At 36.3% G+C, this 14,055-nt stretch overlaps 1 protein-coding gene across 1 annotated transcript in view; it reads left to right on the forward strand.

The window, feature by feature from the left end:
- Positions 1 to 14,055, forward strand: part of AGMO (alkylglycerol monooxygenase) — a 347,698-nt gene that overhangs the window by 154,384 nt on the left and 179,259 nt on the right. The window contains exon 6 of the mRNA XM_055272539.1: positions 11,202 to 11,268. Coding sequence (XP_055128514.1) covers positions 11,202 to 11,268 — 67 coding nt within the window. The remainder of the gene's footprint in view (positions 1 to 11,201; positions 11,269 to 14,055) is intronic.

Below are 14,055 nucleotides of genomic sequence, written 5' to 3' on the forward strand. Positions count from 1 at the left end.
CAGAATAATGTGAGTGCTTATCAAGATACAGAATGATTGCTCCCTTCCAAGAACTACATAAAATAAATCTCTGGTGAGCGAAGGTAGGAATTTGCATTTTGAACAAGCATTAGACTGAATGTAAATGGAATAAATTTTGAGCATCATGAACGTAGAAGCTGACAGTAAACTTCTTGAGGATAATAACTATGTTGTATTAATTTTTGTTTTCCCAGTGTGTAAAGCTTAGATCACCACCAGCAAACATCTTTTTAATGAATGAATGCACTGATTGTGTTAAGTAGATTGTCTACAATGTTTGTTTATTGGCAGGAGGCAGAGAAAGCAACAAGAAGAATGTACTCATAGGAAAGACCTGAGTCAGAATGGATGTATTAATAATATATATTTTTAATCCCTAAGAGGACAAGGGAAGGGATATGCTTTAGTAAGATAGCTTGTCCTTAGCAGGAAGCTATGCAAATGGAAATGACAGGGCAAATGAACTTAAGACATGTAAGTCCTTATAGATTCTAATCTAGTGTTTGAGAATGTATAATATAATATTTGACTTTAAAATATTAGTATCTGAAATATTTGTTAACAGATAAAAGTTTATAATAGATGACAAAGACATCTAACATTTGAGAATGGAAGCTAAAATGTAGATTCGTGTTTGCTTTGTTTACTAAAGTATCTAATGCCCAGATGATGTCAGGCACATAGTCGGTTGGCAATCAATTAATATTTGTTGACTAATCAGTAGAAGTCACACCTGAAATTGGGAATATGATCATAATGGCAGTCACAATACAGTGAGTTTTAGAAAGAGTCAAAAGTATGGAGCTTGTACCATAAGACTGTAGATTGGAGGTTTGGACATGGATTGCTTAACCTTTCAGTTTTTCAGTTGCCTTCTTTTCAAATAATGTTATTATTACTCATACTACCATGATTCCATTTATCACTGGATGCCTAAATCTGTAAATATAAAATGATGTTACATAAGAATGAAGTTTGAGATGGTTAAACCTATAAATGTTTCCAGTTTTTCTTCTGTAAATTTACTCCAGGTTGTTTAAAAATAACAAAATAACTTATTCTCCTATGAGGGAACTTGTTTAACAGTTACTTGTATTCATTTTTCCAATTAGAAACCAAAAGTGTTATTCAAAAGATATGCTGAAACAAATTCAAATAAAATGCTAGCTTGTCCTGCTCTTGTCTTTTTGCTTGAGGAATAATGTAATCATAAGTGACAAGAATCAGCCTTCAAGATAATTTATTATAAACGCAGTCCTTTAAAACTTTTGTTTATTGTATAAACATAACCTAGTCCCATTCTTCATTAAAACTAAGCCTTTAACTCTTTATCCCTGTGGTATGGATTCATCAGAAATTTACTCCCTATGAAGCTCTTTATGATCCCAACAGTCCTGATTCCTCCAGATTGTTTTATTTCCAAACTATAAATATTGTTTTTTCACTCTTTAGTGTGGAAATTCAGCTACCTCCATATTACATGCTTACTGAAGTAGAAAACTGCCTAATCAAACAGGAAAACATTTGGCCGTGAATAAATCAGCATTTGTCCAGCATTTCAAAGTGTGAAACTAGGCAGACAAGCACATATCGTAAGAGTTCTGCTTTCTCTTCCTTCCCTGTAGATAAATCAGAGGCTAATATGGCCGCCACTACCATCTGTCTAAATACTTGTGTGGTTGTCTTGAATTAACACAGCAGAAATAGTGGAAGAAGTAATTAAGATTTTATTTTTACATTTCATCACCAGATGCTCTATAATATAAATGTATCCATAAACGTTCAAGTTGATTAAGCTTGTAACAAGTAAAACAATAAGTGTTTAAAGATCAACTAATTCAGAACAAGAAACTATTTTAATATGTTGACTTACAGTGTTCATGGATTTTATTCTTTTTCTAAAACTTTAAATGAGAATTGCTGTAGACTTTATTGATAGTATAAAAGCATATTTTTATGTATATTCAAACAATAAATGCTGACGTCATTTATTCTACCTTTAAATTAATAAATAGATAATTAGTAGACATTAAAATGTAATTTCCATTGTTTCACTCTATGACCTCTTGAAAGATCGTACTGCAGTACCTTGTACTCAATAAATAAGCAGAGAGTAAATGAAACCCATACAGATTCTTTTAATTTCTGTACAATCAGTTGAAGAAATTTAGGAGCAAGAAAGAATAATCTAAACTCTCTTCAGGAATAACCAATGAGAGTATTTGCAAAGCTGCACTACAGGAAACTAAATAAAAGCACACATTTACACTAAAAGTAATTTTCAGCTTGAGACTTGGAAAGGGAACTCATTTTGCTTCTTATTAGACAATGCTTTTGCCAATTATAAGTTCAAATTGATTATAAATTCAAATATCTCTACTGTGAAATAGTAATTGAAAAATAAAGAAAAATGAGTGATTTTTTTCATCAGTCCCAAGAGAAAACAAAATTATGTGGAAAAGGTAATTTGTTTGTAAAATCTTTTTTTTCTGATATAGTTTAAACTTTCCATTGAAAGGTCCATTGGAGTGTAAATTTCCTGCAGGCAATGCTTGTGTATTACATTTCTTTTTCCTTTTAAAACCTAGTGAAGTCCCTAGAAACTCAATAAATATTTGCAGAATAAATGAACTGGCTGACAAGAGACTTCTTGCTCTCTTGTTATGCAAATAGCTTTGAGTAAGAGATTCTGATAAGAATTTATAAGTACAGGTTTTAATGCTCTGAAATAGATTATTGGTAGTGTTGATAGAAAACACTTATTGGTAGTTTGGTACTTAAGACAGTAATTGTTCAGCATTTGAATATATATTTAATATTTAGTACATATGATAAATATACTTAATAAGTTTAAATATATGACTATAATACATAATATTTGTGCCCTTCAGGTTTTCCATCTGCAAATGAGAATAAATATGGGAATATCCTATTGAAGGAACACAGAAATATTTATTACTACACACTTTTTAGATAAGTATGCGTGAGCCTATAGTGAATATTTATAAAGATCTTTCCAAATAAATTTTTGTACATATGCACACACACGTTTAGATAGATAAGATAGATGGATACAGATAGATAGATGAAAGAATAAATGAACAAAAAGAGAAGAAGAAGAGAGAGAAAAAAATAAAAGAGGAGGAGGAGGAACAGAAGTGAGGTATGGGAGAAGAACATTGGCCAGGAAAAAGCCAAGTAATTATGGCGTACATATTAGTTCATTTAATTTTAGACTTGGCTTACACTGAATCGTCACCAATTTACCTGAAAATTAATCTTTAAAAATTGTCATTTTCAAACTTCATTTTAAGCATATCTTTCTCAGCTGAATCTAACATGACAAAGATTTTCATATCAGATAATAAATGTATGAGAAGCTGGCTTAGTATTTCCCTTAAATACTGACGGCAGTGATTAAGGAGACCCACAGTGGTCTGGGCTCCGCTGGAACATCATTCATGCATGACGCTGTAACGAAAAGTCTTGGCTAGTTATAATCAATGTTGTCACTCTAACCTATGCTCATCTAAATGCAGACATTTATCCTGCTATGGAGATTTCATTTCACTTCACCCAAACCCAGTCATTCCTCAGCATTTAGCATATCATTTTGCACATGCATGTTTATAAAGAGGGTTCTGTAAAACTCATGCTTTTTAGGATATATTTTCCCTATTATGATTTTTCCCTCTCAGATAAGAATCATAAATATTTGTAAGCATCTTTTATTTGGGATGAACTTTACAATTAACCATAGATGCATGCCTTCTTTCTGAAAAGTAAGTGGTTATAAATATTCCTATGACTTTTCAATAACACATTCTAGTATTTTAGTATCCATTTGCAGATGTAAAAATTGAATAATAGAAATATTATGTGACATTCCCAATATTTAGAAAGTCTCTTCTCCAACCTCAATAGTCAGAATGAGGTAAGAGGAGGCAAATTTCCAAGCAATTCAAACAAACAAAATAATTTGTTTTGAACAAACTGAATATTTTTGATGAAGATAAGTCTTGTTCTCTAACTAAAATCACCAGTTAATTGCATCTCTACTTTTAACCAAGCCACAAAAATCTAACTAGTCAATGTTTGCCAATCAAATGAATCAAGATAAATAATTATGAATTATATAGAATGGAATAAGTTAACTGTATACAAAATAATTTCAGACAGGACATTTATTTAGAATATTTATTTTGATGCTTTGTAGAATTCAGCTCTAAAGTATTTTTCAATTTAAATGGGAAACACACAAGACACAGAATTACATTTTTTAGGTAATGTAAGGTAGTGAGAAAACTTCTGAAAATTGTATCATGAAAAAAATTGTGATTAGAGTAAGCGTTTAATTAATTTATCACATGTAGATAGGTTATCAATTTCCATAGGAAAATTATTTCAGACTGGTCAGCTAGATACAATGGGAGTTTCATTAACCTTTTAGGTCTCTACATTACTCAACTTAATGTGTGAGTGCAGGGTAGGGCGGGTCATAAGGATTCTCAAAAGAAATTTCATAATCACTTTTCCATCTCTGGCTACTTTCATTTGAAACTGAAGCTCTCATAAAACTGAACTCCGATAACATAAAAATAATTTATGGCACTCACTTGCCAATGATCACCAGAATTTAATCACCTCATTATCCAGTTTTACAGTTCCTTGCTCTGTGATTTTCTGTTTGTTCTGTTTGTTTATTTGTTTGTTTGTTTTGGCTCCTTCATTTTAGCTTTTTATCTTAACTTGCCCAACTCACTTGATCAAAGATCATGCTTGGACTTTCATTCCTGGCTTCAAACTCCAAGAGCTCCAGACTCACGCTTTGCCTCTGGTCCTGGTAATGACCACCACACTCACTCCCTACGACATCCCTCTCACCAACTCCCAGGTTAGAACACAGAAATTATACAGTGTTTGCCTCCTGAACAGTAAAGGTCTGGAGCACAGAAAGACACTCATACCCACAAAACAGAATTCTTCAACTTCAGCACTATTGACATTTTGCACCAGATAATTCTTATTATGGGGACTTGTCCTATTCATTGTGGAATGTTTAACAGCACTAAACCCACCACTGCTCACTAGATGCCAGTAGCACTTTTCCCAGTTATGACAACTAAAATTATCTCCAAACATTGCCAAAATTGCCTGGGGGGGTGGTAATCACCCTAATTTGAGAACCGCTGCTATAAAGAAATGAGTATGAGAGGAGTAAGGGGGATTTATCTATTGAATATACTATTGTCAAACAATCACGATGTGTAAGCAATGTTGTATGTGACCTGAGAGACACAGAGAATGGTAAGGCACAATTTTTATCCTCATGAAACTTGTAATATAGTATGAGAAATGAAAACAAGTAACTAGCACACAGAACTGGAAGACATGAGAATTAATGATCTCTCAATATGCATTCAGAGAAAGGAAAACCAAACTCTCACTGGAAAAATCAAGAAGAGTGCTTGGAGAATTGGTCTTGAAAAGAAAGCAGGATTCCAAATGTTAAGATAGAAGGTTAAGGTCTTAGTCGGAGAAGAAAGAGAACATTAGAAATCACTATCCAGAAAGAATGTGAACAGCTTTGGACTCTGAAAGTTTTGGACATTGGTTCATTACAAGGAGTCTTTTTATTTGGCTTCATTTTATTTTTGGTCAGGGGAAATGACATAATGAGATAACGATGGTCTCATGGCTCCCTCTTCTCTTGCTTTTATATTTAACTCTTCTTCCCCACTTTCACCAGAGATTGGAGAGGAAGAAATGAGGAGTTTGTGATCATTCCAAGAAATTGTCCAGAGCATTTTTGTTGAATGAAAGTGAATCATCATGGAGCTTACTGTTACAAAATTGTTATTTGTATTATTTATATATTTATAATTTGTTACTATACAAATAAAATAGCTTAAGAAATAGTCTGAAAAATTTAACAATTTTAAGAAATGTGCCCCCAAAAATGTTTTAAGTTTCTGTGAAGTTTGGGTGAGAAATTAGCACTCAGGTTTTACTGATCTGTAAACTGACAACACAATGTAACTAAGAAAGGCAAAGGAAATAACCTAGTCAACTCTGTTTAGGACATTGGCTCTTAAAGCTTTACGAACTCATGTTTCCTTTTCAGTATATAATAGAAATTCTAGAATTTCTCCCCAGAAAAATACCTTAGGTGCTTATTTATAAAATTTCATCTAAAACTTCAGGGTTTTCCTGACTCTCTGAACCCCTTCACGGCCCTTCTAGGCATCCATAGTTCTCAAGTTATAAGATCAAGAAAAAACAAGTTACAGAATACAAAGAGCATTGCTTCAGAGACCAAAGGGGCAGCAAAAATTCCTAAAATACCATATGGGGAGGTTTAGAAGCTGAAATCCCTGGGATCTTTATAAATACCTGGCATCATTTTAACTAATATGAAATACAAAAGGAATTATCATTTTCTATTAAAGTTCTAAAAGTTTAAATTATTTTTATTCAATGGAAAATTGCTGTATGTCTTAAAAACAGTGTAATAGATAAGTAGAAAGATTCATGAGCTGAAATCGGAAAGGCTTTAGGGCTTATTCCAAGCTAATTAAACTTAAACTAGTAGTTTAACCTCTCTGAGTTTCAGTTTTATGGGTATTTTTAAAGAATGAAGTATTGGACTATGTTATATTGAAGCCCTCTGTATGTCCTAAGATTTGATAATTTAAATAAACCCATCTATGTCTAAAAAATTAACACAAATAACTTCTAAAAATGAGAATTGCTACAATTATTCCCAGAGTAACATATTTTCAGGAAGTGATTCAAAGCTAGATGTTGTCGAATTGCCAAATGCCTGAATTTGCAAAAAATAGGCGATAATTAAGTCGTTATGCTCAACCCTTATTAAATATTAATGAATTCTCCATGACTTTGAATTGGAAGAGTTTTTTACATGAGAGGTTCTGACTGGGCTGTCGGAATGATGAATCATTTCTCACTCAGAGGTGGTCTTCCCCAGCTCCAAGGTACTCATAGGCACTACCAGGAAATTTTATCTGTGGTTGACTGTGTTGTACTTGGCTTTTAACTATTTTTTTAAAAACGAACTTTCAATATTGATATCACCGTGCTTTCGCCTGCAGGAGCAAAAGATTTTCACTGCAATAAAGAGCTTGACATTAAAAAAAAATAGTGCAGTCAGCCAAGGCTCCAATCATCTGCATGCACTCACCATTTGTGTGGCTTTACATCTGGCTGCACACACGCCAGGGCCTAGGATCAGAAATGCATCTGGGGAGCAGAAGCTGGTCAGTGTAGTCCTCTCCACCCACATTTGTTGTTTGTTTTTGTAACACATGTTAGGCACCAAAGAGACAAACAAGGGTAAAATGGTTTTCTCCTTTCCCATCTGGTTCTCTGTCGTAGATACAAAACCCAACCAAGGCATCAGATTTCAATGTCCTGACTGCTGAGGATCCCCACTTCCTTGTTCTCTACTCTTCACCATTTTTCTTAACAAACAGTTTTTCACCAAGTAGAAAGCAATGTAGTCCAATAAAATACAGGGTTATTTATCTGTACCTTCTTCCCAATTCTTGGTTATTAACAGTGTATGCTTTACTTCATAGGAATGTATTCTCTTATAAGAGCTATATATTCACAGTATTTGAAACACCTGAAATTAAAAATACAGATAATCTTTGGTGTATAAACGAGCTCCATTGTATGAATTAATCAAAAGTTCTGCTGTTTGGAGGTCAAAATATATCTCTCATGGAAATAACTTTAAAAATAGTGGATAGCACCCCAGATTAGAAAAAAGAGAAAGACAGAGAGGGAGAGGTGGGGAGAAAAGGAAGAAGGGATGAAGAAAGAAGGAAGGAGGAAAGGAAGGTAGGTAGTGAGAGGTAACAACGTGCTAGCAGCCCCTGCTGGCTCTCGGCGTCTTCTTGGCCTCGGCGTCTGCTCTGGCCGCGCTCGAGGAGCCCTTCAGCCCGCCGCTGCGCTGTGGGGGCCCCTCAGTGGGGCTGGCCGAGGCCGGAGCCGGCTCCCTCTGCTTCCGGGGAGGTGTGGAGGGCGAGAAAGGTGCGGGAGCCGGGGCTGCGCGAGGCGCTCGCGGGCCGGCGCGGATTCCGGGTGGGTGAGGGTTCGGTGGGCCCCGAACTAGGCGCGGCCAGCCGGCGCCTGCTGGGCTTGATCAGTGTCTGGGTCCCATGCGCGGACCGCCGTTCCCTCTTCGCGGGGTCGTAGGCCACGATGGCGGGTCTGCGTCTCTTCCTCGCTTCCCCTCTTTTCCCCTTGGTTGTCTGGGAGAGCTCCCTCTGGGCTGCGGAAGTACCCAGGATAGGTGCCGCAAAGTTCCCTGGCGGGTGCCAGTGAGAGGTGAAGCCAGGAGCTTCTGGGACCGGTGGGGACTTGGAGAACTTTTGTGTAGCTAAAGGATTGTAAACGCACCAATCAGCAGTCTATGTCTAGCTAAACGTTTGTAAATACACACCAATTAGCGCTCAGTCGCTAGCTAATCAGGTGGGGGGACTTGGAGAACATTTCTGTCTAGCTAAAGGATTCCAAACGCACTAATCAGCACTCAGTGTCTAGCTAAAGGTTTATAAACGCACCACTCAGCACTCTATAAAAATGGACCAATCAGCTCTCTGTAAAACGGACCAATCAGCTCCCTGTAAGATGGACCAATCAGCTCTCTGTAAAATGGACCAATCAGCTCTCTGTAAAATGGACCAATCAGCAGGATGGGGGGGGTGGCGCCGGATAAGGGAATAAAAGCAGGCGACCGGAGCAAGCAGCTGCAGCCTGCTGAAGTCCTTTTCCGCGTTGTGTGAGCTTTGTTGTTTTGCTTTTTGCGGTATATATACTGCTGTTGCTCGTTCTTTGGGTCCCTGCTGCGTTTATGAGCTGTAATGCCCACCGGGAAGGTGTGCAGCTTCACTTTTCAAGCTAGCAAGATTACTTGAACCCACGAAACTCAGGACGAGCCACTTTTATGAACTGTAACACTCACTGCAAAGATCTGCAGCTGTACTCCTGAAGCCAGCGAGACCTGGAACCCACCTGGAGGAAGAAACTCCAGACACGTCGGAAGGAACAACTCCGGACGAGCTGCCCTTAAGAACTGTAGCACTCACCGCGAGGGTCCGCGGGACCTCGTTCTTGAAGTCAGCGAGGCTAAGAACCCACCAATTCTGGACGAGGGCTAAATTGACATATAAAACAAGGTATACAGTCTTCTGTATGCAAATATTTCTGTCCGTTTTGAAATGGAAAGTGGAAATCCCTTAGCAGCTGGGCAACGGGGAGAGCGACAAGAACTCTTTCAGGTGGGTAAACAATGTGCCTAACAGGGAGATGATGATGATGGCTTCTGTCACAGAGAAGGATCCGCATTGACATGTGGCAACATTGCCACAGCTTCCATTTTAAGAGGGTACGTGATGCCACAAGCTGAGGATGTGGTCACCCCACCTATTCACATTTATTGAGCAACTGTAAATTGGGTGTTTTAATGCCAGATTGCCAAAAAACAAACCCTGCTAGATAAAGAGTTTTGAATTAGAGATATGTCAGAGACTTAGGCAATTTAAATTATTTTCAATTGGATTAGTGAGGACTTATGGACGTTACTAGCAGTTCTGTTTAAATTTTGAACTTAAATTTTTTCAAACATTTGTAAAATTAGAATAACAGAATAAATTTATATATCGTCATCATTTTGTTTCAAAACTCAAGATTTTGATTCATTTGCATCAGTTGTCCTTTGTTTCTTTGTTTTTTCATTGCCAAAATATTTCATAGCAAAATCTGGATCCACTGTCGTGTATATTTCAGTTATACAACGCTAAACAAATGCATTTTCTAACAAAATGATAATGCCATTATAACTCCCAATGAAAATATTTTTTCCTATTAATACCCTGTTTATAATAAATTTTTCTTTATTGTCTATAAAATGTCTTTTATAAAAGTTAGGTTTGTTCAAATCAATATCTAAAGGTGCACACCTTAAATTTAGTTATGTATCTTAAATATTTTTTATCTTAAGCAGTCCCATCTCTATTTCTTCCCGCAACACTGACTTATCAAATTCATATCAATGTCATAATTGTCAGTGACTATTTTGCCCTTTAGCATCATTTAACTCATTTCTTTATTCCTCATATGTCCTCCAAACGGAAGCTAACCCTAAAAGTGAGTCATGTCTTAAAATATCATGACAATGTATTGATTTTTGTCATTGGTAGGCTCTAATAAATCAGTTTAGATTGTGAATAAAGAAAAGCAAAATATCTTGATATCTGCCATGGTTGGTGGAAGATCTCAAATTGTCCAATATTATTCATATAACATACCAAATGTCTTACATCTGGGCTGCTGTACTTTTTTCATGACACCTACCTGGTTTCTATGATTTTTAGAATTTATAAACTCAGAACTAGGGAATTCTTACTAAGGAATGTGAGAATTAGGCACTAGATATTAAAGTAACTTTAATTGTGAAAAAAGGCCCTTTTACATATTTGACTTTGAATTGTGCCTCTAAGATGTAATGATAGACGATGCCTCTAAAGGTAAGAGATGATTTAGGATTCTATTTGAATAAGTAGGATCACCTTAACGCAGTAGATTACTGATGCAATGGTCGTTGCTGCATGGCTGATTTGCAGGGTGAAACAACTCCAGAGATCATAACAGTGTTTTCACTCTCCTAGTTATACCCTGCTCCCATAAATAAAGCTCTAGTTGGAAGGCAAAAACTATAATGCAACGTGAAATCTTAGGGAAATGTGCCTTGGTGATAGTGGTGTGTAATACAGTAACATTCATAATCCTCAGAACAACATTATTATGTAGATATGTTACTATTTCCATTTTAAAGATGAGAAAATTGAGATATGAAAACCTAGTCATTTCCCGAGGATCACACAGTAGTAAGTGGAGGTTCTTGGAGCTGAACTGAAAGTCGTCTAGCTCTTAACCATGACACCGTACTCACCATGCTGCCTCTCAGAATAGAGTTTTGAGATTACTGTTGTCTTTATATGAATTCCAGATTTCAGAGGAACTTTTTTCCACTCTCTGATACCAACCCTGAAACTTGCAATATCTCTTAATTTATGTGAGCTTCTAATGTATTTATATACTAATACACGTTTAATGATAACTATATGTATAAATATTCTTTCTGTTTTAAACAGGTCATCAATAACCTTGGTCCTTTGGAACTGATTCTTAATACTCCTAGCCATCATAGGGTTCATCATGGTAAGGAAGTTCTATTTCTTCTCTCTTTTCTTCTTCATTTCTTTAAAAATCGCATTATTATTTTCCTTAACTTCATTTAATCACAGTTTCCCAATATAGTCAGCACACATTTTACAAATAAATGTAGTTTCTTCTTTTCTGTCTTCTTTGGTACAAGCCTCATCTCCAAAGTATGAACTGGTGGGGTGTGGTGGGGTAGGGGGATTTATCTATCTGACTTTTGGATTTTTCTTTCTACCTAAATCTTAGCTTCACTGTAGTAGAAAATGAGTTAACCAGCTGAGGAAATACCCATTTTATGTTTTAAAGGATTCTGTCAAAGGCTACTCCTTGACCCAGTGCTGAAGGTATTTCCTATCTATAGTCAGAGAGTTAGTGGTCTTGAAAACTTTTGATTTAAGGAGAGCCCAATAAACAACACTTCACCTTCCTGCCTAAGGCCTTGAACAATCTCAGTATAAGCTGCGTTTCCCTGACAAGGAGAAAATCCCAAGTGGCGAGTGCCTAAGGTTTAAAGACACCAACTTAAGTAACAACAAAAATGTTTACATTGTGTACCCCAAGCCCTATATAGCAATGTGCATATCATCATTATTTGTGATAGAAAAAATAGAATTCAAATGTTTTTCAGCAGTAGAATAGATAAATTTTATATTATACAGGTAATGGAGAAGGATATAACAATGAAAATGCCCAAACCATTGCTACAGGCAACGGCATGAATAAATCTCACAAACAATACTGAGAGAAGGAAGCCAGTAAAATAAATACATAAGTAAATGCTATTGTTTTGTTTTTATAAGTTTCCAGTCTTCCTCAGCAACCCTGAATCCCTGCCTTCCCAAGAAGGGCAGGTCCCTATCTTTATGGCAGGGAGCCGAGTAGAAGCACAGGCTTCCACAGAAGGAGAGAGGCCAGATCAGAGGGCACAGGCGGTTTCCTCTTCCAAACTGAACAGTCATTCTCCAACTCCAGGGAGGACAGAAAGTCCCTGAGTTATGATGGTTCGACTTCTAATTCTTCGACTTTCACAATGATGCAAATGTGATCCGTGTTCAGTAGAAACCATACCTCGAGAACCCACATTGCCGTTCTATTTTTTACTTTCGGTACCGTATTCCATAAACCATGTGAGATATTCAACACTTTCTTATGAAATAGCCTTTGTATTACATGATTTTTGTCTAGGACTGCAGGCTGATGTAAGTGCTTTGAGTGCATTTAAGGCAGGCTAGGCGAGGCTATGATGTTCAGTAGATTAGGCGTATTTAAAAGCTTTTTTTTTTTTTTTGAGACGGAGTCTCGTTCTGTCGCTCGCCCAGGCTGGAGTGCAGTGGCGCGATCTGGGCTCACTGCAACCTCCGCCTCCCGGGTTCAAGCGATTCTTCTGCCTCAGCCTCCAAAGTAACTGGGATTACAGGCGCCAGTCACCATGCCTAGCTAATTTTTGTATTTTTAGTAGAGATGGAGTTTCACCATGTTGGTCAGGCTGGTCTCAAACTCCTGACCTCGTGATCTGCCCGCCTTGGCCTCCCAAAGTGCTGGGATTACAGGCCTGAGTCACTGCACCCAGCCTAAAAGCATTTTTGACTTTCAATGTTTTTTAATTTAGATGGTTTACTGGGACATAATCCCTTCAAAAAAAAATTAAATTAAAAAATAAAAAGAAATATAAGAAGTCGAGAAGAACAAGTCCACATTACAAAATGAAACAGTTGCTACTTCCTCTTACTTCATTTTCCCATGCCCAGGCCTGCTTATATCAGGATTTCCCAAGGTCAGCACTATTGACATTTTGGGACAGATACTTCTTTGTTGTGGAGGATGTTCTGTGCACTGTAGGAAATTTAGCAACCTCACTGGCCTCTAACCATTAAATGTCATTAGTATCCCCTCCCAGGTGTGGCTACCAACAATGTCTCCAGAAATTGCCAAATGTTCCTTAAGGGGCAAAATGCTTCCCTACTAATTCAGAACCATTATTTAAACCATGTATATAGCAACGGTGTCTGCATCTGTTCAGCCAATCTCTCTCTACTTTTACACTATGGGAGATTTTTCCTTGTATCCGTGCATTCAAATGTGTGGTTGCATGCATGGAAACTATGCAAAGGAATGGGAACACAGGATAGTTGAGTTTCTTGGGGTAGTGGCTTGGTTAATTAATTATTCTTTTTCTTTAGATTTACAGTCATGTGGATATCATCATGTCTACTTAAGTTTTATAAAAATATGAAATAATGACCAGCTATTTGCCTTATAATCATTTAGCAGCAGGAAAAATATATGAGTTTTGATTAAGGGTAGTTTATTTTTTACTATGGCTTTTATGATCTTAAAAAAACTAGTCAGGTGTCACTCTAAGTAGAAAATTTCCTTCCTGAAACAGATGCAGTTAAAAAGGATAGACATCCCATCAAAAATTTAAAATAAAGACACATTTACATACATCGTTTCCTTATTTTATTTCTCATTTATAATTTTTGGTATCATTTAATTCTTAATTTTTATTCTTTAATGGTCCTGAAAAAATTATTTACATTTATTCAATTTTTATACTGAAAAATTGACAAGAAAGCTTACATATAGCTTTAAGAAAACACTTCCCCTTTTTAGTATAATTAATTGAAAAATAAAAATAAAAATTCCATTATTAGAGAATAAAATCTGATGTAAATGAGAAGACATTCCCAGGGAAATTATAACCTTATTTAAATCTGAATTTTATGAATATATTCTAAAAACAAGATGAAAGTATGTCAAAAAGCATAACTATTTTTCTGAAAA

The sequence above is a fragment of the Symphalangus syndactylus genome, chromosome 3 (assembly GCF_028878055.3).
Source record: "Symphalangus syndactylus isolate Jambi chromosome 3, NHGRI_mSymSyn1-v2.1_pri, whole genome shotgun sequence".
Lineage (NCBI taxonomy): Eukaryota > Metazoa > Chordata > Mammalia > Primates > Hylobatidae > Symphalangus > Symphalangus syndactylus.